At 56.6% G+C, this 26,668-nt stretch overlaps 2 protein-coding genes across 3 annotated transcripts; one reads left to right on the forward strand and one right to left on the reverse strand.

Annotated features, from left to right (window-relative positions):
- The first annotated feature begins 4,185 nt into the window (after nucleotides 1–4,185).
- APH1A (aph-1 homolog A, gamma-secretase subunit) lies at nucleotides 4,186–9,482 on the forward strand. Its single transcript, XM_051643405.1, has 7 exons — nucleotides 4,186–4,389; nucleotides 5,462–5,632; nucleotides 7,024–7,097; nucleotides 7,275–7,397; nucleotides 7,750–7,877; nucleotides 8,143–8,266; nucleotides 8,513–9,482. The coding sequence occupies exons 1-7, from the start codon at nucleotides 4,277–4,279 to the stop codon at nucleotides 8,548–8,550; spliced, it is 771 nt and encodes a 256-aa protein (XP_051499365.1). The 5' UTR covers nucleotides 4,186–4,276; the 3' UTR covers nucleotides 8,551–9,482.
- Nucleotides 9,483–10,184: 702 nt separating this feature from the next.
- Nucleotides 10,185–26,297, reverse strand: CA9 (carbonic anhydrase 9). 2 transcript variants are annotated; one of them, XM_051643392.1, is made up of 12 exons: nucleotides 26,122–26,297; nucleotides 19,152–19,181; nucleotides 17,710–17,880; nucleotides 15,378–15,520; nucleotides 14,605–14,697; nucleotides 14,290–14,356; nucleotides 13,393–13,550; nucleotides 13,109–13,250; nucleotides 11,018–11,041; nucleotides 10,802–10,828; nucleotides 10,596–10,689; nucleotides 10,185–10,450 (listed from the first exon to the last, which is right to left on the reverse strand). In XM_051643392.1, the coding sequence occupies exons 1-12, from the start codon at nucleotides 26,240–26,242 to the stop codon at nucleotides 10,387–10,389; spliced, it is 1,134 nt and encodes a 377-aa protein (XP_051499352.1). In that variant the 5' UTR covers nucleotides 26,243–26,297; the 3' UTR covers nucleotides 10,185–10,386. The 2 variants fall into 2 exon arrangements, with proteins under 2 accessions (XP_051499352.1, XP_051499353.1); XM_051643393.1 differs by lacking the exon at nucleotides 26,122–26,297 and adding an exon at nucleotides 19,941–20,016.
- Between the last annotated feature and the right edge of the window lie 371 nt (nucleotides 26,298–26,668).

Consider the following 26,668-nt stretch of genomic DNA (forward strand, 5'->3'; position numbering starts at 1 on the left):
GTGGGTATAGCTGGTGTAAGGATGTCCCCTGCAGCCCTGGGGATGTTGGGAGTAATAACACACATGGTTTGGGCTCTGCTCCCTTGTCTCCATCACTTCTTGGGATGCACAGGAAACCTCCACCCCTCAAGCTCAGTCAAAATGCACCATCCTCAAGTGCACTGTGACAGACATATGTCACTGGCGTGTCTCCTTCCAGCCAGCATGTTACCTGCCTGGCACCTGGGGAAGCCACAGGGTCTTTGACCTCCCCATGGAGTCTGCTTCATGATTCCTGCTCGTGGTAACATCTGAGGAGACATACCAGCTTGTGACCATGCAAGCACACATTATCAGTTATCAGGGTCTTAGAATCATAGAATTGTCTTGGTTGGAAATGACCTTTAAGATCAAGTCCAACCATTTACCCAGCACTGCCAGGTCCACCACTGAACCACATCCCTCAGCACCACATCTGCACCTCTTTGAAATCCCTCCAGGGATGGTGACTCCACCACTTCCTGGGCAGCCTGTTCTAGTGCCTGACAAGCCTTTTAGGCAAGAAATTGTTCCTAATATCCAATCTAAACCTCCTCTGGCACAACTTGAGGCCATTTCCCCTTGTTCTGTGACTTGTAATTTGGGATAACAGACCGACCAGCCCTTCTCCAGGTCTAACGCTAGCTGCTTACACTGTGTACTTGTTGCATTTTCTATTACCAGTTGCTGAATGCCTGCCTGAGGGACAGCTGTATAAACTAGCAAGTACTGATGCGGTAGGCAACAACTTCCCAAAGCGTTCAGAAAGTTTCCTCCTGCCTTGCTCTGTTTTCCCCCACACAAAGAGCAGAGCAGCAGGATGTGCCTCATCCCTGTCACCAAAACAGGCCGGATCCCCTGGGGAGGCCCAAAGTCATGCCCTGGTCCTGCCCTCCTCTTCGGGCCCCTCGGTGATGCGCGCCGAGCCCTGCTGTCCCACGCTACCCAGCGGATATCCCTCCAAAAGTGCAGCCTCATGCTGCCAGGAAACATAACTCATGTTGACCCCTTGCAGGACTGAGCCATCGCCCCAGCGAGCAGCCGGCTGGGACAGCTCTCCTTATCTGCTTTCCTTTATTCACTGGGTCTCTCAGCTCAGGAAAGGAGGGTGGTGAGATTGCATCTCTTTCCTGCCCAGCTGCTGCCGGCCTCCTGCCTTCCCCCCGGCCCAGCACCTCTGGTTTTGTGCCTCTGAGTCCTTCTCCTACAGGGACAAAGAGGTCCCCTTGCATGGAGTGCTCATTTTCTGGTTGTCCTCTCAGGGTGTGAGACCCACCATGAGCTGCAGCTGCCCGCCCTGGATATGCTGGAGGGAAGGACAACAGCATGGCTGTCCTGTCCCACCAGCTGGCCCTGTGCAAGGGGTGGAGCTCCTCCTTGAGTCTGCCTTGCTTTTCCAAAGCACATCAGCTGAGCCATTCCATCAAAGCACTTTCCAAGCAGAGTCTTGTCCAACTGCAAAACGAACAAGGGTGTAAAACCACCTATTTTCCTGGAGTGCTGCAAACAAGCCTGCCCTGCACTCCTATCAGGGTGCGTCCCCAGCGCCCAGCCTCTGGGTGCCCTTCGCCTTCCTGATGGGACAAAGAGCCCTTTCACACCCAGAGTTTTTCCCCATTTGCTGCCTCCATGTTCAGGCCAGTCTGTTTAACTTAACCATTTACATCCTGCTGCAAGGGTTTGTTTTGGTTTGTTTTTTCCTTTCTGAACTTTCTGTGCTTTGGCAGCGAGATCCTGGCAGCTGTTCCCAGGTGATGCTCTGCCTCAGAGACATGATCCTACCCCTCACGGTTCAGCAAAGCTTTGCATTTTGTCCATCCTCCCACCCTGCAGAAAGACGCAGGCCAGGGGAAGCTCTGGGAGGCCGGGGCACTGTGGAGCTGCTGGCAGGGGAGATCGACCTGGAAGCACATCTCCCCACAAGCCTTGCTCAGGCCCATGTTGGGGACCACAGCACCAGTCTCCTCCTCCCTCCCTCTGCACCTCTCTCATTTAATTCTAACCTTTAATTCATGTTTGTTTTGGCCTGGCAGACTGAAGATCTCCCTGAAGAGCTTTTAGTCCTGGTGTGGGCTTGTCATCCTATGGATAAACCACCACATTAACCTCTGACAGCCTCTCACCTCTGCTCTCTTCTCCAGTTTTCTCATTGCTCTGGTGCCTCATCTCCAAATTCTTCAGTACCTTTAAGGTACATGCTGGAGGGGAAGGACCACACAAAGAGCATCACGGAGACACTTTGATGAGACATACTGAGCTGGACACAGACCACTGCCACCCAACCAGTCTCTCCCTGCATTTATAGCCCGAGACATTTGGGTGAGGTCGGGAAGAACCACGCTGCCAAGCTGTGTGGGTTTTGCAGGGCTCTGGGTGATTTTGCAACAGGTCAGGCTGCCCAAAGCCAAGTGCAGCACAAAGCTCCCAGTCTCCATGTGGGTATTACTGATTTGTCAATCCCAGCAGAGGACAAGGCAGCTGGAGGGAAGTGTGGATGGGCAGAACTGTGAGAAACGTTTGTGGTGCCAATGAACAGGCCCACACAGGTCCTTCAGCAAAGCACAGCTTATTTACAATCTTGCAAGAATGGGTGGCCTAAACAAGTAGGGACACCTGATAGTAAGGTGAATAACTGTTTATATTCCCCATTCCCAACTCGAAGTTCCCTCCCCTCTTTCCCCACTGGCTGTGTAGTTCAGGTTTTACAGCCTATCCAACGCTTCTAATTACCCTATAAGTTTCCCACCCCTGTTTACACATTCCATTCTAGGAGTTTCCTTTTTACTTTTTGAAGGTTTAATTCTGACCTTTCTTGCCCCCTTGGCTGCGTTCCCAATCACCAAAATGATCTCTACCTTCTGGTGCCGTGCTGTTCCGAGGAGCAAGATAGAAGTGACTTTGTTCTGTCTTATCTTGGGCCATAAATCCTGCTCCATGTTCAGATCCCCCATATGGAGCCCAATTAAGTCCCTGTTTCTTGGACTGTAAACCCCCTCAGGTGTCCTTGGAATGCCCAGATATCTCACTTCCCTCTTCAGTCGCCATGAACTTTAATTCAATTCTTTTCATTATGGCAGAAACAAACTATTGTATTCCTAACACTAGGAACCCCAACACTACACTTCTAACACCAAGATGCAAAAACAACACTGCATTTCCAACAATAAACACTCGGTGCTGTCCCAGCAACATGTGCCCCATTTGCAGCACTTGTTATGGCACCTCCACTGGGGCTGTGCTGCCTGAGCTAGGAGCTGGGAGTGGGCAGTGCAGGAGGAGAGCGGGGCCCCCTGCCCCATGTCTGGGGGCTGCAGGGGCTCTGGAGGCAGCACTGATAGTCACAGGATATTCGTTAGTAAAATTCAATAGAAACACAGCCTAATAAAAATTTACTAAAATACTGAATTTGCGATACTAAGGGTTACTTTTAAAAAGATGTGCTTTGTGAAACTATCAGTCAGCTATGCCAAGCATCCTGCAGGTTGTGATAACATCAAGCCTTCTAAGAACCTGTGGCGCCCGCAGACACACTGATGTGGATTCTGACCCACCTGGGCAATCGACCATCAGGAGACTGGAGACAGGACCAGGAGGAGAGACAGGACAAAGGGCTAGAATCAACGAAGACCCCCACAGGAGACCCTCGAGCCTGCATAATTACAAAGAGAGCCAATTCCAGGAAATAAAACGATGATGTAAAAGAATTCTGGGGACTCCCTGACACGGAACTGAATACGCATGTTCTTGGTGTAGATCAGCCGGGGTGCTCCACTGGCTGGTGGGAGCACTCATGGTGGAGAACCCCCAGCCCGCTCAGGAACAGCCTGTTTCTTGTTCCTGGGCCTTGTTCTCGGAATCCTTACCCAGCCCCCCACTTCGGCGAGCAGTGCTAGACAGCACGGGGGCTTGGAAGCTCCGAGTTCTTGCTCCAGCACCAGCACCCTCCTGCAGCGAGGCGGGGCCGCTGGCGGCGGGCAGCGCACCTCGCCTAACCCCGGCACCTTGGCTGGCCAGGCCCCGGGGGGGCCGCACCGGGAGCCCCCCAGCCCCCGCTGCGCCCCGCGTCCCCCCGGGCCCCGCACCCCGGGCCCCGCCCCGCCGCCATCGCCCCCGGCCGGGCCCCACGTCACTTCCGGCGGCGGCGCGTGACGCCAGGCCGCCCCGGAAGAGGGCGGAGGGGAAGGGGCGGCGGGGCCGGTGCGGGCCGGCCCGAGCGTCCGGGCCCTGCCCTCGGTCCCGTGCCGCGGGCCCCGCCGCCATGACTCTCGCCGTCTTCTTCGGGTGCACCTTCATCGCCTTCGGGCCGGCGTTCGGCCTCTTCCTCTTCACCATCGCCCGCGACCCGCTCCGCATCATCATCCTCATCGCCGGGTCAGTCCCGCGGCGGGCGCGGGGGCCGCCCTGGCGCCGGAGCGGGCGTGAAGGGGCCGCTGGTGCTGGTGTCGGTGCTGGGGCGGCGCCAGGGCTGGTGGTGGCACCAGTAGGGGTGTGGCAGGGGCACTGGTACCAGTATGGGTGTGGCGGGGGCACGGGTGTCAGTGTGGGTGTGGCAGGGGCACTGGTACCGGTACTGGTGCTGGTACCAGTATAGGTGTGACAGGGGTACAGGTACCAGTACTGGTGCTGGTACCAGTATAGGTGTGGCAGGGGTACAGGTACCAGTACTGGTGCTGGTACCAGTATAGGTGTGACGGGGGTACAGGTACCAGTACTGGTGCTGGTACCAGTATAGGTGTGGCAGGGGTACAGGTACCAGCTTGGTACCAGTATGGGCATAATGGGGGCACTGGTACAGGTGTGGGCACTGGTACCAGTATGGGTGTGGCAGGGAAGTGACTGGTACTGGAAGCAGCAGAGCGGAGGTGCCAGTACTGGTGCTGTTATGGACACATCTGGGTCACCAGTACCAGTAGTTGTACTGGTGCTGTTAGGTGCATTTGTTCCAGTACTCATACTGGTCCTGTTGCATAACAGGGCACCAGTACTGTTTGTTACTGGTACAGCCACAAGCATGTTAGGGACACCAGTTCTCGTACTGGTGGTTGTGGCCAATAATGGTGCTCGTAGGCTCAAGGGTGTGACAGAGGCACCAGCACTGGTACCACTCCGGTCACCACATGGCATGGGCGTGATGGGGACACTGGTGTCAGGAACGGGGTGGAATTGTTAGTGGTACTGGTGCACACGTGCAGGGGGCACTGGTACCAGTATGGCCCGGGAGGGTATGGCACTGGGACTCGTGCCGGTGTGGGCACAGCGGGGGCCCTGGTGCCAGTTCTGGTTCCCAGTGGAACAGCAGCGGTACCAGTACAGGCACCACCTGCCTGGCGCTGGTACCAGAATGGTGCTGGTGCTGGTAGCAGGGCAGGCAAGGCCGGGCAGAGCTGGCAGCCCCACGCCAGGGGAGCAGCAGTGGTGCCAGCAGGCCCTCCCTCTCTCGCAGGGCCTTCTTCTGGCTGGTGTCCCTGCTGCTCTCCTCCCTCATCTGGTTTATCGCCGTCAAGGCCAGCGACCCCCGCGATGAGCCGCTGCAGAAGGGGCTCTTGATATTTGGGGTGATGTTCTCCGTGCTGCTGCAGGAGGCCTTCCGCTTCCTCTACTACAAGCTCCTCAGGTAAGGGCGTCTCCGTGGCTCCCAGCCTGCTGCTGGACGGTCCTCCCGGTTGTGGCGGGCGCCAGGTTTCGGCTGGGCCTGGGGGGGATGCCGCGCGTGGCACCAAGCCACCTTGGTCCTTGCTGGGAGCGTGCAGGTGGTACCTGTGTCAGTGTGCTGACCCCGAGCAGGTCCTGGGGGGCAGACCGGCGCAGTATTAAGGTCTGGAGGGGTCTAGGGCTGAGGTGGCTGGTGGTGTCTCCCTGAGTTTGGGACGAACTGTGGGTGTCATGCCCTCTCTGTGACTCTCTGTGACCCTCTGGCCTGGTGACTGGCACCAGCAGCTCAGGGGGACTCCAGGCACCAGGAGATGCCTATTTTGATGCATGGGAGACAGATGAATTAGGGGTCTGCCCTGGCCTCCTGGATTCCTTCCTTAGGGGAGGCTTTATGTAAGCAGGGACAGCTTGAAGGTGGTTTTGGGGCTTTGTGGGGTGGCACGTTTCCACCACCCCATTATTGTTCAGTGCCCTGACCAGCCTGAGGCAAAGCCTCAGCACAGCCTCAGCTGCTCCCGGGCACGCGTTGCACCCTGTCCTGCTTTGGGACAGACAGATGGACGCTGCACCGGGGTTGGGGGGGCAGACAAGGGGAGAGGGTGCTGCGGTCGGCATTCCTCATCTTCCCGGAGCCTTCCTGGCTGGCAGGGGGCTGGGGAAGGCCGGGGGTCCCCCGGGGCAGGCAGGCTCGCACCGCTGCAGGCAGGGGGTAGCAGAGCTCCACCGAGCAGCCTCCGGAGCAAGCTGCTCACTTTCGGTTTCTCCACGGATCTCCGGCTTCAAGTGCTGCGGGCCTCCCCGAGCTGAGGAGCCATCTGGCGTCCTCCTCACCTGCCACACCTCTAGCTGACGAGAATTATGAAACCCATCTCTTTCAGTTTCTCTCCCCAGAGAATTTTTTTTATGCCCTTTGAGCTCTTCCCGGCTCACCCCTTCCGTTTTGGTCTTTTTTTTTTTTCAACCTCTAAGAGTATACACGCGACGAGCAGGTACCCGCCCGCAGCACGCACCTCCCACGCCTGCACTGGGGCTGCTTTTCCGTGCGGGGGTGCTGCTTGCTTTGCACCGTGTCCGGCTCACCGCAGCCTCCTCCGCGGGGCTGGCTGGCACTTGCATTCCTCTGGAAAATCTTTCGATGTGGCTTCACGCGGTGGTTTTCACGCACGTGGTTTGTCTGGCGGTTCAGGGTTGTCATGCAGGTGCTTTCCATGCTGGGTCTCGGCAATGGGGAGGTCACCAGGGAGGGTGGGATGGTGCAGAGTGAGATTCCAGTCCCGTCTGCCCCATCCTGGTGCTGCAGTGCGGTGGAAGTGGCCAGGCTGTGCTGAGCTCCACTGTGCTCTCACCCCGCAGGAAGGCCATCGAGGGGCTGGTGGCCCTCAGTGAGGACGGCTGCTCCCCCATTTCCATCCAGCAAATGGCATATGGTGAGTGCTGTGCAGAGTGGGGCACCCTCACTGTGGGGCCAGGGATGAGCCCGGGCAGGGCTGAGCATAGTGCTGGGGATCGGGGGGAAAGGGAGGTTTCTCATGCCAGAGCTGGCTGGGACATGCCTGGGGTGGCCCTGGGAGGCTCAGGGCCTGATGGTGTCCTTGTCCTTGCAGTGGCTGGCGTGGGCTTCGGGCTCATGAGTGGCGCCTTCTCCATGATCAATCTCCTGGCAGACGCGTTAGGACCTGGCACCGTGGGCATCCATGGGGACTCACAACTCTACTTCCTGACCTCAGGTGGGTCAGCACCCTTAGCTCATGTCCCTGCCCCACCAGAGAGGCAGCAGACCAGGGAAGGGGTCTGGAGTCTCCCCTCCATGCTGTCTCCTCCATGCAGCACTCTCTACCCTCCTGAGCCCCTTACAGTCCCCTGTCACATCTCTGAGCCAAACCCTTCTTTCTGTTCCCCGTGACTCTCTGCTCTTCTCCCCCCATCCCTCCCTCACTTGAGGTTTGCCCCAGCACCTCCCAGTCCAGCCCGGTAATGCCTCTGTTCCCTTGTCCCATCTCCTCTCCATCCCTTCCTGAGCTTGCAGGCCAGATCAGGGCAGGTGGTTCCTTGGTGACACCTCTCTGCTGCTCCCTGCAGCTTTTATGACCATGGTGCTGATTTTCCTGCACACGTTTTGGGGGATCCTCTTCTTCCATGGCTGTGAGCATCGGCGCTGGTGGGAGATCACGGCAGTTGTTGTCATGCACCTCGCAGTTTCGGGTTCGGTGAGTAGCTGTGAGCAGAGCTCTGTGCCAGGACCTCAGAGGTGACAGCTTTCGTGTGTTCTGCTCCCTGTCTTGGGGCAGGAACAGCTTTTGGCACTAGTGAAGCAGTTGGGTTTGGGGGACTTGGAGCTGGCCCTTCACAAACTGAATCTTGGAGCTGGTGTCCCTGTCCAACTCTCCTCATCAAGGCAGTGATGCTGCCACCCACCCTGTCCCCCTCCTCTCCTACCTGCTCACCCTTCTGCTCTTCTGCCTCTCTCCCCAGACATTTTGCAACCCCCTGTATGTGGGCAGCCTGGTGCCCTCCTACCTGCTGATGGCCGCTGCTGCTGCCTGGGCTTACCTGCTCTCAGGGGGATCTGCCCAAAACCTGCGGCGCTTCCTGCTCTGTAAGTCCTGCTCCATAAAGGGGATGAGGAGCCCTGTGGGTTCTTCTGGGTACTGCGACCAGTGGTGGGATGGGGAGAGGGTGTACCTGGGGCTAAAACAAGGGCATCATCCCCTCAGCTGCCTGACTGGAGGATAAGCTGGATTTCGAGATGGTGATCAGGTTGTTGCCTCTCTGGGGTAAGTGGATGGGGTCAAGGAGTCTGGTTTAAGTCTCCTTAAAGTCCCTCTCCTCTTGGTTCCTGCAGGTCAACAGAGCGGAGCCAGCCCCCAGCCAGGATCCTGAGGCCCTGCAGGATGTTCCTGTCCCCAGCCACCCCTGCCCTCCCCTCCATCCTGATAGCAAGAGCAGCTGTCACCTTCTCTGCAATATCTTTTCTTCTGGACTGGGGGATCCTGGCCAGTCCCGGTGGGAGAGGCACTGGGCTCTGGCTGTGGCAACCAGCCAACTGGTGTGGTTGGGGCTTGCCCGCTCTGACACCCCTTTGGGAGCCCCTGGAGAACAGCTAAGTTTTGGGGGACCCAACTTTGCTGCCTCTGCCACAAGTGGAGCCCCAGTTAGCCTGCCTGGGAAGGATGCTACCTTGGACTGCCAGAGGCCTGAGCCCAAAGAAGCCCATTGCTTCACCCGCCTGCCGCAGAAGATGTACTGTCCCCTGTGCCGGGGAGGGGGTCTGTAGGGCGTGTCCCCACATCGCCTCCTCGCCGAAGGGTGTAGGAAGCAGCTTTGCAAAGCGCTGCCGCCCTCTCGGTCTGGGCTGACCGCTGCGGTGCTACTTTCTCCGCCTCTTCGCCCCGCCTCTCTGCCCTAGGAGCCACGGCCCCGGCATTGGACTGCAGTAGCTGCAGTAAGCCGGCATCCTGGTGCAGGGAGGACGGGGGCTGGGGAGCCGAGGGGACTGACAGCACCCAGGGTGGGAGGGAGAATGGGAAAATACAGTACCCAAAGGGCCCAGGGAACATGGAGGGTGGTGGAGGGCTCAGGAGGATATGCAACCCTGCAGCTGGTGCCAGCACAACTTAGGGCTGGGGCTCAAAGAGCCATTCTAGGGGATCATTGCCCTCTCCTGTACTTGGGAGGGGGATTTTTAGGCGGGCACCAGCCCTAATGCTGTGCTACAGGGTGGGGAGGGAGAAACTGCCATTGGGCTCAGGGCTGAGAAGGCAGTTTTACCCACAGTGGGCTTTTATACCAATAAAAAGAAGTACCACAGTCAAGCGGAGCTGTTCTCATGGGGAGGGTGCAGGCAGCCTGTAGCAGTGGTGGCAGTGGTTTGTACTGGTGTGACTGGGGGGAGGATAGCCTGGCAGTTGCAGACCCCAGTTGCCTGGAGGTTTTCAGGTTCTGCTCCTGCTGTGGGCATGCAAACAGGGGTGACCTCTCGTGTGACTGCTTTGGGGTGGGGCCTGCTGAGAGCTAGAGACCTGCAGGTTCCTCCCCTCTTCCAGACCTGGCCCCTTCTGGTTTTGGTGTGGCCACAGAGCTCCCTGGGGTTTGACTTCAGCTGCGCTGGAGCCACCAGCAAAGGTGGGAGGCAGCAGTGGATTTGGGACTGACCCAGCTATGGTAGAGCCAGAGTGGAGCTGGGTGGTGGCTGTCCAGCAAGGAATCGGTGGCTCTGCCACCTTCAACTCTGCCTCTCTCCAGCCCTACCAAGCTGCTGCTATGTTTTTCCAACACTTAGAACAAATAAGAGGAGGAAGAAGTCCCAGAGCGATGGAGGGCAGGGCTGGGCTGTGCAAGGAGACCTGTGCTGCTTGCTCTGGAGCTCTGCCCGGGCCACGGAGGCTGATGCTGTCTCTGCTGGTCAGGAAGGGGTCCCTGCACATCCCTGTCTGCTGTGGGTCCAGCTCCAGCAGTGCCCTTTTTCATGCCCCACATCTCCACACAAGGACAGCAGAGAGGGCTGGCACCATGGGAGGATTTTACATTTTTTAATATTTTTTTGTAAAATGTTTTTTATTTTTTTATAACAAAAATATCCCCAATAGTCTGTGTGAGCAGCCCATGCAGCTGAAGGATGCTGGAGTGCTGGCCCTCCCTAGGCCCAGGGTGGGAGTGAGGGGAGGTGGGGGGGCAGGCAGAACCAGAGGAGCTGGGACCCCTGAAGGGACACGGGGCTCATGCAGTGTTCTCGGTGGTGGCTGCCGTGTAGATGACCTTGGATTTGGTCGGCGAGTCCAGCCTGGTGGGTGAGGAAGCAGAGGAATATTAGAGCATGTAGGGAGGCCCTACTAACCCATCTTGCTGCCCCAGAGACCATCCATAACCCCCCTCCTCATGCCCTGAACCCGTGCTACCCCCTCCTCCTGCAGCTGCCCATCGCTCACCGTGCGTTCTGGCTGCGGTGCTTGTAGATGTACAGCAGGAAGGCCAGTGCTGTGATGGCAAAGAGCACCCCGAAGAGCACAGCCAGCACATCTCCTGCAAGCCAAGCACTGGCATGTTACACGGGGGATGGGTCCCTGTGGCTACTAGCCAAGGGATAGGGGGCAAGGCTGGGGCAGAGGGGACAGCCTTGGCTCAGCATGCTTACCTGCATGAAATGAAGAGCTGGCGTGTCCTGCAAAAGAGACAGATGAGAGGATGAGAACCAGCTGCATAGATACTAGGGCAGCCCTGTAAACCCACTGTGCTGCTTGACCCCCAGCTCAGCACATGGCTGCCAGCACCCCTCTTTCCCAGGCAGATTCATGCCCCCAGCCACCTTCCCTGGCCACCTTCCCCTCCTTCAGGTCAGCCCCTCACCTACCTGTTGCTGCTGAGCCATCAGCACCTGGAAGAGAGACAGCATAGTCAAGAGGTTGCCCGAGGTGTTTGGGGAGGGAAGTGTCAAGCCTGCAGGGCTTCAGGCTGGGCTGCCTGCAAGACTCCCTGTCACCCATGAGCAGGCACAGGAGAGTTGCCTGCCGGATCCTCAGCAGCTCACAGCATCTTGCTGCAGGAAGCCTAGCCCTGACGCCCTGCCAGAAGCACTGAGGGAAGGGGCAATAAAAGGATCACTGAACTGCAGCCCACAAAAAAGCCTTGCTGAGCCCAACCAGAACCTCCTCTTTGCTGCTGCCACCACCTGGGAAGCAGGCAAGCAGAGTGCCCAGCACTGCAGCACCCCATGACTGCACCAAACCTTGCAGGAGACCCTGGAGAGTGGCATGGGGTGAGCCCATCAGGCAGTGACTATGGGGACAGCTCCCCCGGAGCAGGAAGGGCACTCAGCAGGGGATGGCTTAGTGGCCCTACATGCTGGGCGGGAGCTGTGCTGGGCAAATATTTAACCGGTGTGACAGGATGGCTTTTAAACAGCTGCATTATCGTCTTGTACCCAGCTCAGGTATCGCGCACAGAGTGGCACTATCTGTAGGCTGTATCCAGTCAGGCAGCCACTGCTGGAAAGCCACCGCCTTTGGGCCAGCAGCAGGAACAGCTCTCCTAAACTGGGGGTGACTGGGGAAAGATCAACAAGGGTGGGTGCAGGAGGCGTGGCTGCAAGTAAAGCCAGACATGACCCTATAGCACTCCAGCTCGGTGCTCAGCAGCCCTGGGGCTAATGCAAGGAATTATGAGCACTGAAGTGGGGGAGTTAACTCCAACAGCCCCACACATGTAAGGCAGGGGACCAGTAACCTGATCTGGGAGTACTAGGACAGTGTCCTAGCAGTCCAGGAACAAGGGCTTTGTGGCTTTGTTGGAGTGGGAGTTGTTGGATAGAAATAGCAAATAAGGAAAGGATAAAATAAAAAAGGTGAGCTGAGCAACTCCCCCCTCACCCCAGCCTTGGAAGGCTTTGGAACAGCTTCTGCAAGAAAGTTGTCAAAGAAAGGCTTGGAGGTAAATGGAAAATACGATAAAGTATCTCACGGGTTTACCAAAGATAGAGCATGCCAGCCTAACCCGATACCCTTCTTTGATAAGCGATATTATAGACAAAGAAAATGCGCCAGATTTTATCTCTCCCAACTTCAATGAAGCATTTGATGTGGTGCCACATGGGAAACTTCTAGCCAGGCTGAAGACCATGGTGATTAAAAGCCTGCAGCCATTAGTGAGCTGGCTGCAGGTGGGACAGTGAAGAGAAGTGCCTTGCACCTGGTGTGTGGTTATCAAGGCATTGCCCAAGGGCCTGGGACCAAGGCTCTGTGCTGTTTCTACTAGTCTCCTTGACCTCAGGTGTAGGAAATGCCATCAAAACAGAAAAAGAACAAGACGTTGGACAGAAAAACCCCAGTAACCTCAGAGAGCAGCAACAGGCAAGAACTCAGCGATGTAGAGTGATAGTCACACCTGAGGAGTAACAGGAATTTCTACTCATTGCTGGAAACAACCAATGCAAGAAAGGCCTTTGAGGACGAACTGAGGATGGGCTAAAAAGGTTTATCTTAGGCTGGAGATGATGTACCCAGCCAGGATGGCTGCATGGCCCCACTGGCAGAGCACAGGCTTCAGGAGGGGTTCCCTGCACTGCCCTTCCCACAGGGTTTGGCAGTGGGGTGCTTGCTGCAAGCCTGTACCTCTGCAGCTCCTACTCAGTTTTTCTTTTCAGGATGAAGAAGCTAGTTGGGATGCTAGGCCCTGGCTGTTTGGTCTTGACTGTTAATTCCGCAAGACCAAGAGTAAAATAGTTCCTAGAAACTGATCCTCCCCAGGCAGGGTGAGAGAAGTGCAAAAATAGGGGAGAGCAGGACCTCAAGATCATTAAGTCTTGCCATAAGTCACCTGCTGGCCAGGGCTAACCTATGCAAATGTCACATTTCGGCAAGAGACACGAAGCCTTGACTCCTGCTCCTCACCCCATCCCTGCATCCCTGCAGCTGGGTGCAGGCTGAGCAGGCTCATGCTTCCTTACCAGGAGGCATCTCTTTCTCCAGCAAGAGGGAGGTCTGGAAGCTCGCCAGCACCCGTCGCCCGTGCAGGCCCTGCACCGGCCGGTAATTGTTCTGCAGAGGTTTGTTGTCATCGTTTCTCAGGCTCATTGCCAGCACTGACATCTGGAAGGAGAACAGTGTGAGCAGAACAAGGTGCATCCCACCTTCGGGAGCCAGGTGAGCCCCAGGGAACCGGCACAGAGAGTGCACACATGCAGGGAGAGGCTGGGCAAGTCCCAGCGTGGAGCTCATTACCCTGACAGACCTGGTCATGAGAGAGCAACATGGTCTGGTTGAAGAGTGTCCACTTCACTGTCTGGTAGCAGGGAGGGGTGGTCAGAGAGCCATTGTAGTGGAAGTAGAGTTTCAGGTTGGCAGGTAGCAGACCTGCGATGTTGAATCCGGGCACCAAAACTTCCTCGCCTGGGAGAAGAAACACCATGGGAGTGAAACAAGGGCAACCCCTTGGAGGACAGCAGGCAGGACCAGCATGGAGATCATGGACAGCCTGGCACTGCATGTGCCAGAGCCCACACTGCTGCCACCGGTGCAATGGAAAAAGGCTGATAGGCTGACAGAGTTAGGGTTGCTCAGCCTGGAGAAGAGAAAGCTTTGGGGAGATCTTAGAGCACTTGTCAGTCCTTGAAGGGGCTACAGGAAAGCTGGGGAGGGACTTCTTACATGGACTGATAGGATGAGAGGTAATGGCTTTAAACTGGAAGAAGGGAGATATAGATTAGATATTAGGAAGACATTCTTCCCTGTGAGGGTGGTGAGACACTGAAATAGGTTGCCCGGAGAAGCTGTGGCTGCCCCATCCCTGCAAGTGTTCCAGGTCAGGATGGATGGGGCTTGGAGCAACCTGGTCTAGTGGGAGGTGTCCCTGCACATGCAGGGGGGTTGGAACTAGATGATCTTTAAGGTCCCTTCCAACACAAACCAGCCTGTGATTCTGTGAAAGAGCAGCGGGTTTGCCCTGGAGGCAGGGAAAGCATGTGTGAGCAGAGGGCACCTTGGGGAGCTGTTTCTGTACAAGGTGTGCAGTGCTCCCCTTCTCACATGCATACTGCAAACACCTGCTGCAGTCTCTCCCTGCCATGCTGTGGGTTTCTCTGCAGGGCTGCAGGCCCTGAGACAAGTACAAGGTGGGATGGGGCCTTACCTTCTCCTTGGATTTCATACAGATGCTTAATTATTTCCTGGTAGTATGGGTTCTCCCGTGGCCCAACCTGCGACACAGAGACCCCCACAGTCATGACCAGTACAAGGGGCCAGTTGATGGCAGAGGTATCACTCCCTGTGAGAGGAATGATATCCTGCTGACCCCTTCCTCCCACCAGGGCTGCTCTGCCCTCTCTCTCCTTCCCAGGAGCATTTGCATCTTTCCCAGCTGCCAAAACTGTGCCTGACTCTGCCTACCCCAATCCTACACTCTCCCCTGCTACTACCTCATCCAGGGCAGATCTACAGGACTCACCTCCAGGAAGGCTCCAAGTACAGCCAGGCCATCTGGGTGGACCATTGCTTCCTTAAAGCTGTCATACTTGGTGTTGTAGTGAACCACGTGGATCTGGAAAGGGACACATGTAATCCCGAGTGTGGGATGGGCACACCTGGGAGGTGTTCACTCCCACAGGGCTCCAGCCTGTCAGAGCACAGGCTTGGAGACAAGCACCCTTGATGAGCACCCCTTCTTGGAGGGGAATATGCTGGTGGGACCCAGAAAATGTGCAAAGCAGCAAGTGTGAAGGTCTGCCTACAGGAACCTCCCTGGTCAGGAGCAGCAAACCAGGGGCTTGTACTGCAGAGCCAGGCTCGGTGTGTGGTCAGCAGCTAGAGAAGGAGGGATAAAACCAGATAGGAGCTGGCAGAGCAGGAAGGCAGAGTGTACAGAGTAAACAGCCCCTCCAACTCCCAGAGCAGGCTCCCCCAGCCCAGGGACAGCTGCAGCTCCCACTCCATCAACCCAGGACAAGGCTGCACCGCTCACAGGTGGCCAGCCCCAGCCTGCCTGCAGGCAGAGGGTGGTCTCTGCACCCCAGGCTGCAGCGTGGGGCTGTCTCAGCACCAAAGCTGGTCTCAGCCTCCAACACTGAAGTCTGTAGAGATGCTCAGGGAACAGGGACCCTGGCCAGGGGGTTACTGCATTCATCCAGTGACAACTAGGCCCACGGATTAGGAGCAAGACTGCATCCCAGCACTGGGAGGGGAGAAGCTGCATCCACCACCACCACCACCAGGGCTCCTCACCTCGGCAGCAAAGCGGTGCCCGTTGATGGTGTGTTCTGAGCCAGGTCCTGATGGGGAGCCCCAGTGCAGGTGCAGCTGCGTGGCCCGGTACTGCTGGGCATAGCCACCTGTGATGGCCAGGGATTCGGGCAGATTGAGGACAACTGCAGAGGCAGAAGGGAGAGGCTGGTCAGTAAAACACAAAGGCCAGTCCATCCCACAGGTATGCAGAACAGACGTCTCAAAGGAAAGAGTCACCCTGGGCTTGTGGAAATTTGTGACAACAAACAAACTTGTTTTCCATCTTTCGTGAGGCTCTGGGTAAGTCAATACCCAGAACTGTGACAATATGGCAGGGTTCAACTTTCGACTCCAGGTTGTATTTACTGGGGTGTTCTGCATCAGCTTCAAAAATAGCTGCTATGAAAATGATGAAAAGTGACAAGCCCCTCTGCAGAGACTCCCAGGGGCCAGGTCCAAGCCAAATGTTATCCAACATTTTACTCAGTAAGTGAGAGTAATATAAAGAGACCAAGGACAAAATTCATGGATAATGATACTGGCACAGCGGTGAATACTTAGGAGAGCAGGGCAGTTGAGCAGAGGGCTGCAATGCTTGGTGAGCTGGGACCTTTCAAATAAAGCAGCCTGTGAGTGTCTGACAGCACTGGAGGTGGTGGAATGGAAGTATTAAATCTTTTGAAAACATCTAGAGCTAAAATTTTGCCTCTTTGGATGTGGTAAATACATACTCGGTTTTGCCTTTTACTTCAGTGTGGTTCAGCCAGCTTATCTTGCACTCATGCAGCATTGTAGCAATTGTAAAAGCTGTATTACCTGGACACGTGGCAAAAAGTATCAGGAGCATCTCTGGACTCTAAGAAAGGCTGTCCTGTCCTTCTAAGCACCTTTTCCTTACTCCTTCTTTATAGGTGAAGTGTCCCTGAGTCACATCAGGAATCTAGGGCACAGATTTGGGATCAACCACGTCACCGGGCTGTGGTGAGTCATTTGTCGTCCCCAGTGGAATGGGCTTCAGAGATACAAAACTCAAATACAGGAAATGGGAGACTGCTCCCTCCCTGGGAATTTATCTGCTTCTACATTTCTTTTGTATATCTAAATGATTGCTTTCCTTTTACTAGCTACCTGAGTCATTTTCAAGCCCTTGAAAAAACTTATACAGTGTATACACTTTATATGACAAAAAGGATTAACTGTGCAAATATTCTACTGGACTTGCAACTTTTTATTTATTTATGGCTTTTCCTAAGTAGACCAGTAGTTGCCAGAATAAAAAAAAGGCGTATTATAAGCATGCAAAAAACTACCCCCCTGCCCCCACCCCAATGAAAATGCTCTGACTGCTTTTCTAAACACCAAGCAACTCTAGATGCCAGGGTGTCTAAAATAGCAACTACTGAGCTCAACTAGTTTAACTCTGCAGGCATGCTAGGGCAGGAGGCCATAATATAAAGCTCTGTGCATGCACCATGCGGCTGATACGACCATGCACAGCGAGTCCAACCTGTTGAGTTTGCTGTACACAGGTCAGCTCCATCTCGCTAGCTACCAGGGCAAGGAGGTGTCTTACCACACTGTCAGTGAGATCTTAAGCCTCTTTCTCTGCCCCCTTTTCTTAGCTCTGGGACTGGCAGGCACCAGCATGCATAAAACACTCTGCTTGATCCCAGAAAAAGCTGGTAGCAACCAGGACTCAACATCCTCAGCTGTGGAGTGGTGAGTGGGATGGAGATGTGTTTTTCCTCTATGTGGCATGGTGAGACTGATACTAAAATAATGCGAATAAGTTGTGTGTCCAGACTTTCCAAAAAACCTTCTAAATTTGGAGAAGGGACACAAAAGACCTGTAAAAAAATATTGAGATAGCATCCTGAAGCAGAGACTTAAAGAAGCTGGCCAGTGTTGTGTACTAAAAGACTGAGAGGTAGGTATCTTAAAGGCTAAATCACATCAGAAACGGACTAGTCCTTTGAAAGTGAAATGCAGGAGAGCAACCAGTGGCTGAGAACCTCCATCAGAAATATCAGGATTGCATTTTAACAGAACACACGGGTTTTCACAAATTCTTGGAGCCAGCTTCCAAAGGCAGAGTGATGAGTTGCCCATCTCCCAGTTTCTCTCCTCCAACCAGAAAAGCACATGGACCTGTCTGTAAAGGCTCAACAGCCTGATGCTTCCCGTTTGGCCTTGAAGTCAACATGACTGCAGCCTGCAAGAGAATCTCCTTCCCAGAGCCATGGGGAAGGGTGTCAGAGAAGGCAAGTCCTACCAGGAGAGGCTGAGCAAGTTCTGCCCGTGGTCCAGCCTCTGCCTGTGCCTTTGCACCCACCTGTGTGCCCATTGTTCTTCAGCTTGAGCTTCTCGTTGGCAGGCAGGCTGTAGCCCGAGAGCTGGATCGGCCTCAGATGGGGGCTGAAGATGGTCTTGGCCATGTCAATGTTGATGGGTGACTGCACAGTGCCAGCACAGTCTGGGTAATCCACCCCCCAGTGCTCCCGCTCTGGTATGGGGAGGGAGAAAATACCAGTGAGACCAGCCAGGCAAGGAGCCTGCCAGAAAGGAGGTTTGGTGACTGATGGTGACGGGGACAAGGAACTGGCCATGGAATAAGCCATACATGTAAGGTTAGTTTCCATCAAGTCAGCTAGGAAGCAGCTCTGTGCCACCATGTGACTGCACACAGCTGTACCAGGAAAGGTCCCGGAGCATGGTGAGCTGCCAGGGAAGTCTATTTTTGGGGTGTTTGGGAAGAGAGCGAGAAGATCATTTACAAGCGGACTTGGCAAGCTGAGAAGCTGCTGCTCTGTGGCTCATCACACGCTTGCTGCCTTGCACAGCCTGGCCTCTGCCACCACTTCACCTGCTTGGCTCTGCAAAGAAGGTACCACACTGCCACTTGGATCACACAAGCCCACAGCCACAGGACTGATGGATTCCCAGCTGTTAACTGCACCAGTAGAGCCCTGCAAAGGGCCAGCCCACACAGCTGGGGTGACTGCTTGAACTTCCACCTCTCCCTGGTGCCACAGCTGGAATAAGAATGGCTGATGCCCCAAAAGCCTGCTCTTGTTCTGCAGGGAGCTGCTTCTAACATGTCTTTGGCCAGTGCAAGCCCAGGCTTGCCTCCAACCTAGCCCCTTGGAGGACCCCAGTAAAGATGGAGCCAGGGGTTAGCAGGGTGAAGCCAGTCCCTGGTCCCAGATGGAGTGATGGAGCCATGGCCTGGCCCACCACCATGGTGGGAAGGGCTGTGTTTGCACTGGTGCTGCAGTGATGCCCATCACGAGTGGTGCTGTGGAGAAGTTGCCTCATGCACGATGGGAGCTCAGAGCCAGCCGAGATGGGGAGGAAGGGTGACACGGGACAGAGGTGAGGACACAAGCTAATCCCTGGGCAGGTCAAAGTCCCAGCACTGGCTGTAAGTCCAGCCTAGAGAGCGTAGCTTCCTTCCCCACTTGGCAAAAGATCAGGGGACCTGCCGTTCAGGGAGTCCCTTCAGAGCAGGGGGTGTCCCCTGCTCCGAGGGGACTCCCCCACACACAAGGGGCTGGGGAAACCTTTGGTGGAGCCAATGCTTCCTGCTCAAATGAGAGCAACACCCAGCCCATCCATGCCCAGGTTTGGTCACTGCTGAGGCAACCAGGTCAGGCAGAAGGGAAAGGTGAGCTGGGGAGTGCGCACAGGAGCCCTCTAATCATTAACCACAGCTGGCTTGGGCCCAGGGTCTGCTGGGTGGTAGGAAAAAAGCAGGAGTAACTGCAGGGTATTTACCTTCATAGCTCCAGTGACTGTGGCCAGGACCTTGAAAAAAACGAAAGAAACCACATGAATGGAAGGGAAAGGTTGGCAGCAAACACACCTCTTCCAGGCAGCACTCCCAGCCCTGGCAGCAGGTCTCTGGGATCCCACCATCTTCAATACCCCAGCCTGCCTTTCCCACTCCTGCCCCTGGCCTGGCAAGGGGGGATGCTCCCAGAGGGCACTGCCTCTCTGAGCAGGGCCAGGTCTCCTGCAGTTGTCGACGAGAAGGAAAACCCCAGGGCTTGATGCTTTATCATCCTTATAATGGAAAAATCAGAGACACTGGCTTCCGTCATTGAGCAGCTGTACACACGCTCTTGCAGCTACTCCAGAGCAGCCAAAACCTCCCACTGTCCCCGGACAAAGCACTTAACAAGGCAGGTCTGCTGCTTCCCTGCTCAGGCTCTGTAAGCAAGATCAGCTGGGAAGCAGCTGTCCTGGTGTCACTCCTGCCATGCCAAAGCACTGGAGGGGGTGTGGGGAAGAGCAGGTCCCACACCCTGAAGAGTTTGGGCAGTGAGCTGCACTGCACGATGCAGACACCCTTCTCCCGCTTGGAAAAGCAGCGCAGGGACTCGCAGCAGGGAAAGCAAATGAGCACCAAAGCCTTGTCTTCCTCATCAGCAAGTGCCCCTACCACGGGGGCAGACTGCCACAGGAAAACATGCCAGGCCAAACACCCAGCTCTCAACCCAGAGCCCCTTGCTCCCCCTCACCTGACCACCCAGACTCCTGCACAGAGCTGCATAAGGGTCTTACCACACACAAACCCTTTCCTTAGGAAAAGCAGGAGAGAGGATGGGGAGCCCGTGCCAGAACATCTGCATGTCCTGCATCACCTGTGGGGCACACAGCAGCCTCAGCAAGATAGGATGTGTGCCCTGAGCCTCCCATGGCTGGGGGTCTCCCTGGTGTGCAGATCTAGAGGGAGCAAAGCCCTGCTGGGGCAGGTCCTGAGGGTACAACTGCAGTCCTTGAAACATCATTCTTCTCCAGAGCTTCTAGCAAAGCCCAGGCTCCTAGCATGTCACTGGAGCTGACTTTAGAGGTGTCTCAGAACCCCCAACCAAACACCTTGGCTATCACCAGCCCTTCTGCATGCAATCAGCTCCAGGCAAAGGAATGTGAGGCTTGGACTTGCTCCAAGTAGAGAAATGTGGCCCATAAGGATTATGCCCCTGTCCTGACTGGCACAACTGGTAATTCATGGGCTTCTCCTCTGACTTGTACCTTACCAGCATGCTTGCCATTGCAGACAGGGTCTTGGCACATTCCAGCCCATGAAGGTGCCAGGTTGGGACAGGCTTGGGGTGAAGGGGTGCATGCAACAAGGGGCAGCATCTTCAACCACTTCCATCATCTCCCCAGCATGCGAGGACATTGAGCATGTGCAGTCCAGCCCCAATACCATCTCTGTCCCTTGATGGGGGCCAAATGTCTGTCAGCCCGGCTGGGATGCAGGAGGAGCTCAGCCAGTGCTGCTCCGGTCCCCATCCCTGCTGCTGACAACAGAGGTTGACAGCCACTTGCTATTAATAGGAAAAGACTCCAGCTCAGGGGTGAGAAAGGAACAGACACGCTTTCCCAGGCCCAGATGTCCTATGCAAGGCCCCAAGCTCAGTGGGATTCTGCCCTCATCTCAGCAAGGATCCAGGCAAGGGTGCTGCTGAGGGCCTTTGGTGCAGCTGCTGCCCTAGAGCCCAGCAAAATTGGGCTGGGAAGGGCTGGAGGGTGCTCAGGGGCACCGGGAGTTGCAGAGATGGGAACAGCCCTCCAGCATGGCCAGTGACTCATCTCTGCAGTTCTCCTGAAGATCAGGAGCAACGCTCCAGAGTCACTTGCTCAGGCACGAGGTACTCCCAAAGGCATAGAAGGGGCAGGATACAGAGGGCTGGGGAAGCCAGAGCTGCTAGTGTCAGGCAGGAACATGTATCCCGGGACAGGCTGCAGTGCCCCCTCCCTGCCCGCTTCCATGACACTGCCCTGGAACGCACCCAGCTGGGGTTCATCCTGCTGGACTTGAATCACACAAAGGGTATGTGGTATGTGATCCCCGGACGCTTACAATTCACCAAAACCCAGAGTACATTGACCCTCCTCTGGAGGCACCCACCCCGTGTCTTCCCCCACCGTTTTCCCACTCTCCTGCCCCACCTATCTGCATGGCCTGGGGACAGTCCTGGCACAGGTGAGGCACAGCAGCCCTGGGCCAGCACGCAGTTCCTTGGCTCACTGCACATGCCTCAACTGGCACAGCCCGCCCCCAGCACCCCACTTTCTGCTCATCTCAGAGGACTCTGCCTTGACAGAAAGCAGCTTCAAACATCACATCATAGATTGAGCAACAGCACCATGCTGGCATCTGCCATGCCACCCCAGTCTCCCACATCTCCCCACACCCATGTGTTCCCACAGCCAAAGGGGCTCCAGACCTTCCTCACAGCCTCCCACCAGCTCAGATTAGCAGCTTTTAACATCCCGAAGGCTGCAGCTGCACCCGCACCCAGGAGTCAGTCCAATCCATCCCAACACCACAGACTTCCCTGAGGGTCTCTTGGCATCAGAGCCAGAAGGACTCACAAGCACTTATCCACACACCGAAGCCACCCAAGTGTTTTCCCATCTCATGGATTCTGGGTGCAGCTTTGGCACAACCAGGCCACCCACTCAGGGATGGAGGCATCTCTCAAGCAGAGCTGTGCAGGGTTGGGCCACCTTGGCACAGGCACCAAGCACTGCAAGAGAGAATCGAGGTGAGCCCAGCCTGGGTGCTGGGTTGGGCTCTCAGCATCTGCCCTGGCCTCAGAGGAACCCTGCAACACTTCAGTACCTTCCACATGAGGGCATTCGCAATCTCACCGCCCTTTGCCATGAGCATTAACCCACTGCCCTTCCCAAATGCTGATGTGTGTAATTTCAGCCTGCCTCCCACACTCCCCACCGGAGCTCATCTTCTCCCTTAGGTAAGCTGCGTGGTGCCAGGTCTCCTTTCTGCTGAACTGCTGCCACTCACAACAGACGTGGCTGCACCTCGGCAGTGGGTGCTGCAGCTCCTTGCATGCCCTGCCCTACCTCTGAGCACCCACACCCCCAGCAAAGCTCTTCCAAAAATGTGGGGGAAACAACCCTGCTGCTGCAATGAGGGCCCTGGGAGATAAGATACAAGATGAGGACTCCTTGCAGGGGTCCCAGCTAGAAAATACAGTAGGATACTGACAGGAGCTGCATACCCTTGCAGACAAGGAAGCCTCTATGCTCAGCCACTCAGAGCCCCTCCAGTCCAGCTGAGCACCAACCACCACCCCCTCCCCCCAGCAGAGGAGTTTCCCCTTTTCACTCCCTCCCTCCCTCCTTCCCGCTTTCTTCCCCTGTTGCTCATTCCCTCTAGGCCCTCCCATTCTGGGATACTGGGGCTGCCGTAAGCGCCAGCTCCCTTCCCTCCTTGACATCCAACACCATCCAACAACACTTTCCTGCCGAGTTCAGGCAGGCGCTGCCATTACCAGCGTGCTGCTCAGCATGTCCTGCAGCCCGGGAGGAAAGGGTAGGAGCAGCTTTCAGCAGGGTGAGGAGCCAGCACAACTGTGAGCTGCTGCTAGTCCCATGTAGGAGAGGCACCAGTGCAGCAGGCTGCTCCCAGGAGACCTCACCACAGGGACAACAGGGAGAGGTCACACAACCAAGGGACTCAGGATCACATGCACAGGGCAAGAGGCAGCCCTCAGCAGATCCAGGCAGTAAGACGGGAGACCAGAGGGTCTGCCCAACACATCTGCCCCCTCACTCCTCAGCTTTTCACATTTTAGGGGGTACACAGCTTGAAGCTGCTGCAGGGCACCTGACAACACAGAAACACATGTGCTGTTCACAGCGTGGATGCTTGGACATCCTTGCTCTCTTGTTGGCTTGGCACACAATGCCCTGTGTTCAGCCACAGAGAGCACTGGAATCTTGCTAGAGCCTCCTTTCCCACTGGGACCCAGCCCTGAGCCAGAACCGAGCCAGAATTGGTCCAGAGCCCTGTTGGATGAGGCTGGTTCACAGGGGATGTTGGGGCAGGACCAACTTGCTGTGTCCCTGAGGAAGAAGCCCTTGTCTGCAGATAAATCCCAGGCTATGGGTGGACAAGCGGAGCTCATGACCCAGAGAGGAGGAAAGTGGAGTGTTATTCCTAATGCCTAGTGAGGCAGGAGGTCTCAGGACACAGAGAGATGCACAGAATGCAAGTCCCAATGCAGGGACCAGCCACAGCAGCCAGGTTCCCGCTTTGAAAATGCATCCAATCACTCTGTCCCTGGAAAGCAATAACCTGATTACTGAACTCAGGCTGTACCACCGTGAGCTGCCCAAAGCCAGCTCCCGAGGCCAGTTTGTGGCAAGCACTGCACAGGCACAGGGTCTGGGTAGCAGGGTGCACAACCCAAGCATCCTTCTGCCAAGCCCTGTAAAGAGCCTCTCTGTGGGAGGGCTGCACTGTCCCAGCCCTACCTGCACCACCACAGCCCTGGTTTCTCCATCCAGACACACACCCTGTGCACCACCCATGTCCCTTCAGCCCAGGACACCACCCCACGCACTGCCCACGGGGGGCACTGATTCCTCCCAAGCCCAGCTGCATCAAAGCCCCTTTGTGTTTATAAACTCTGACCCACTGCAAGCCTTTGAGATCAGCCTGTAATCTGCCACAGGCAGCACAGGTCTCCACAGGGATTGTTCTTTGTGTGGCTGGGGAAGGGCTGCTTGGGCTGTGGGGCCCCAAGACTGGGCTGGCTCACCCCCTGAGGGTCAAGGGTTTGGGTGGGGGAAAGCACAGGGCAGGCTTCACTACAGGGCACACTCCTGCACCCTTGAAACCAACTGCCCCAGCAAGTGCCAGGGGAAAAAGGAAACAACAGCAGAGCACTGCAGAGAAAGGGCCATGCCAGAAGGGATAAAAATGGGGAAATCCCAGGGACAGTTAAATGCTTAGAGCTGGGGAAGAAGATGAATAAAGGGTATTAAACATGAGAAATGGGCATTGAGAAATATGCAATAAGAGGACACAGAGACCAGGACAGATCCAAAAAGGAGGGAGAGAGGAAACATGATGGAGTGGGAAAGGGAGTTAGTGTTTGCAAAGACACAAGTAACACAGGACTTGGGTCTCCAGGGAAGCCAGAGGTTCCTCAGGGAGAAGCCCTATGGGAAAGCCTCAGTGAGAACCTGCCAGTTTTCAGAGTGCCCAGGGCTGGAAAGCCACCAGCCCTACGTCATGCACAATCTTTGAGGCAGAGGGAGAGTGGTGCTGAGACACGCAGCTTCCAGCACCTGGCAGGAGCCTTGGCAGGTCCTAGCTGAGACCTGCACTCACAGGACTCCAGCCAGATCTTCAGCCTCCAACACCAGTACAGCATGGGCCAGGCTGCCTGTTCCCTGCCACCCTCCCTGCCACCTTCCACTGCTCACCTCCTTTTCCCATCTCTGTCCCAGCCTTCTCACCCACCCATGCCAAACCCCACACAGTGCCCAGCTGCTTGCTGCCAGCACACCCCACTAACACGCTGAATGTCTGATACCCTCCCACCCTGTGGCCTGGGTTACTTCATCTCTGTGACAAGGACCATCTGCACCCCTATCTCTATCCAGTGTTCAGCACAGCAAGAGTGGCTCTGGTGAGAAATGTGATTCATGGCAACAATAAAAGCAGCTCTTGGCACCACACAATTGCAGGTCCATACCCCAGGGCAGCTGTCCTGCACAGGTCAAGGCAACTCCTCACCAGAGGCAAAACCAAGAACTGAGCCCGGGAAACAAACTCACAGGCAAAGCCGGGATGAGGAGCGTAGCCAGGGACGTCCCAGGGTAGAGCTCAGCCCCACGCAAGCAAATGCATGGCACTGCCCCAAAACCCCTCCTGAGCGCCGGCAGTGCCACAGTCCACACTCAGGAAGAGGACCAAGGCCAAAGACTCAGGACTTTTCGCCCCAAAACAGTGACCCTGAAACCTGAGAGCCCCCGCGCTGCCAGCCAGATGGCTCTCAGGGTGGGGGGGCACACACCGCCACCCAGCCGTGAGTTCAGGCACGTTCCCCGTTGCCCACCGTCAGCCACGGAGCAGACCCCCACCAACTGCGCAGCAGGGACAGACCCCATCCCTGCTGGGCTGAAGGGGGACAAGGTGGATGGAGGGTTAGACACCGGACACCACTGGGGAGAGGCCATGCATGCTGCAGGACAAAGGGAACCAGCCACCGTCCTGCCACACCAGGATCTGGGGCTGGACCCTCCAGGCGGTCCCAGCAAGGCACTGCCTGCTGCACAGCCCTGGGCTGCCCTTATACCAGCAGCTGCCGAGAGACCCCCGCTCTAATGCAAAAGGGACTTCAGGGAGGAACAGGGCTGCACGCGAGGCGCCGACCCCCAGCGCCCGAGCTGGGGTCGGGCTGCTCAGGAGTTGGCGGGAGAAGGGACAAAGGCAGGGACGTGCTGGGGGGGAGAAGTTTCCGCAGCTGCTCGATGCTGGGGGGGCACCCTCTGCTGGGGCACATCAGGGCCCCTAACAATGGTGCAGCAGGAGATAGGGCAGCATCCCCACACCACGCAAGGGGACAGCTCCCCAGCATTCGGGACAAACACCCACCCCCCAAAAAAAACCCACAACATTAGGCATCCCAAACCGAACCGGGGTGCCTCATGCATCAAGGACCCAGAAAGGGGGGGAACGCTGTGCAACGGGGCACCCTATCCATCAGGGACCCCACGCCTCAGGGACCCCACATTCAGTATTGGGGTGGTCCAGGCAGCAGGGTGCCCAGGCACCGGGGTTCCCAAACCCAGGACTAGGGATGTCCAGCACATCAGAGTGCCCGCGCATAGGACACCCCAAACCCAGCAGCGGGCTGCCCCATGCAGCGGGACGCCCAGGGGAAACCCCCCCCCCACCCCACCCCCCTTTACTCACCTTTCTCCCCGGAGGGAGGAGGGTCCTCTCCGCCGTGCTCCTGGTCGTGCTCGCTGCCGGCGCCGGCGCGACCCAAAGCGGCCAGGAGCAGGAGGGAGACCCGCAGCACGGCGCGGCTCATCTCCAGCAAGTGCGCGGGTGCGGGACGGCCGGCGGCTCCGTGCCTGCCCGCCCGGCCGCGCGTACGTGAGAGCGGGCGGGGAAGAGGAGGCGGCTCTGACTCACGTCGCCGTTACCTTTTATAGAGGCTGGAGGCAAAGTCTGCCGCTGCCTGGCCCGGTCCGGCCCGGACAGGTGAGCAGTTCGATGAGGAGATCGAAGCCACAATATCCCCCCGAGGGTTGCCTCGACCCCAGCCCCCCCGCCGGGACATGCCTGGGGCCCCTGCTCGGGGGCTGGGGAGCACCGTCGGCTCCTCGGACCTCCCTACCGTAGGTGTCCCCCCTGCTCAGTGCTGGGGTTGAGACCCCTCAGCAGTGGGTGTGCCCCCTCCTCAGCCGCGGGTGATGGACCCTTCACCCGTGGGTGTTCCCTCTCGTCAGTGCTG

Source organism: Apus apus, chromosome Z (genome assembly GCF_020740795.1).
Source record: "Apus apus isolate bApuApu2 chromosome Z, bApuApu2.pri.cur, whole genome shotgun sequence".
NCBI lineage: Eukaryota > Metazoa > Chordata > Aves > Apodiformes > Apodidae > Apus > Apus apus.

Coding starts and splice junctions, on each gene's coding strand:
- CA9 (XM_051643392.1), bottom strand. CDS start 26,242: ATGAGCCGCGCCGTGCTGCGGGTCTCCCTCCTGCTCCTGGCCGCTTTG. Junction 10,829..11,017: donor TGATGGCTCAGCAGCAACAG/GTAGGTGAGGGG, acceptor TCTCTTTTGCAG/GACACGCCAGCTCTTCATTT. Junction 10,451..10,595: donor CACCGCAGCCAGAACGCACG/GTGAGCGATGGG, acceptor CTCACCCACCAG/GCTGGACTCGCCGACCAAAT.
- APH1A (XM_051643405.1), top strand. CDS start 4,277: ATGACTCTCGCCGTCTTCTTCGGGTGCACCTTCATCGCCTTCGGGCCG. Junction 7,098..7,274: donor CATCCAGCAAATGGCATATG/GTGAGTGCTGTG, acceptor TTGTCCTTGCAG/TGGCTGGCGTGGGCTTCGGG. Junction 7,878..8,142: donor ACCTCGCAGTTTCGGGTTCG/GTGAGTAGCTGT, acceptor CTCTCTCCCCAG/ACATTTTGCAACCCCCTGTA.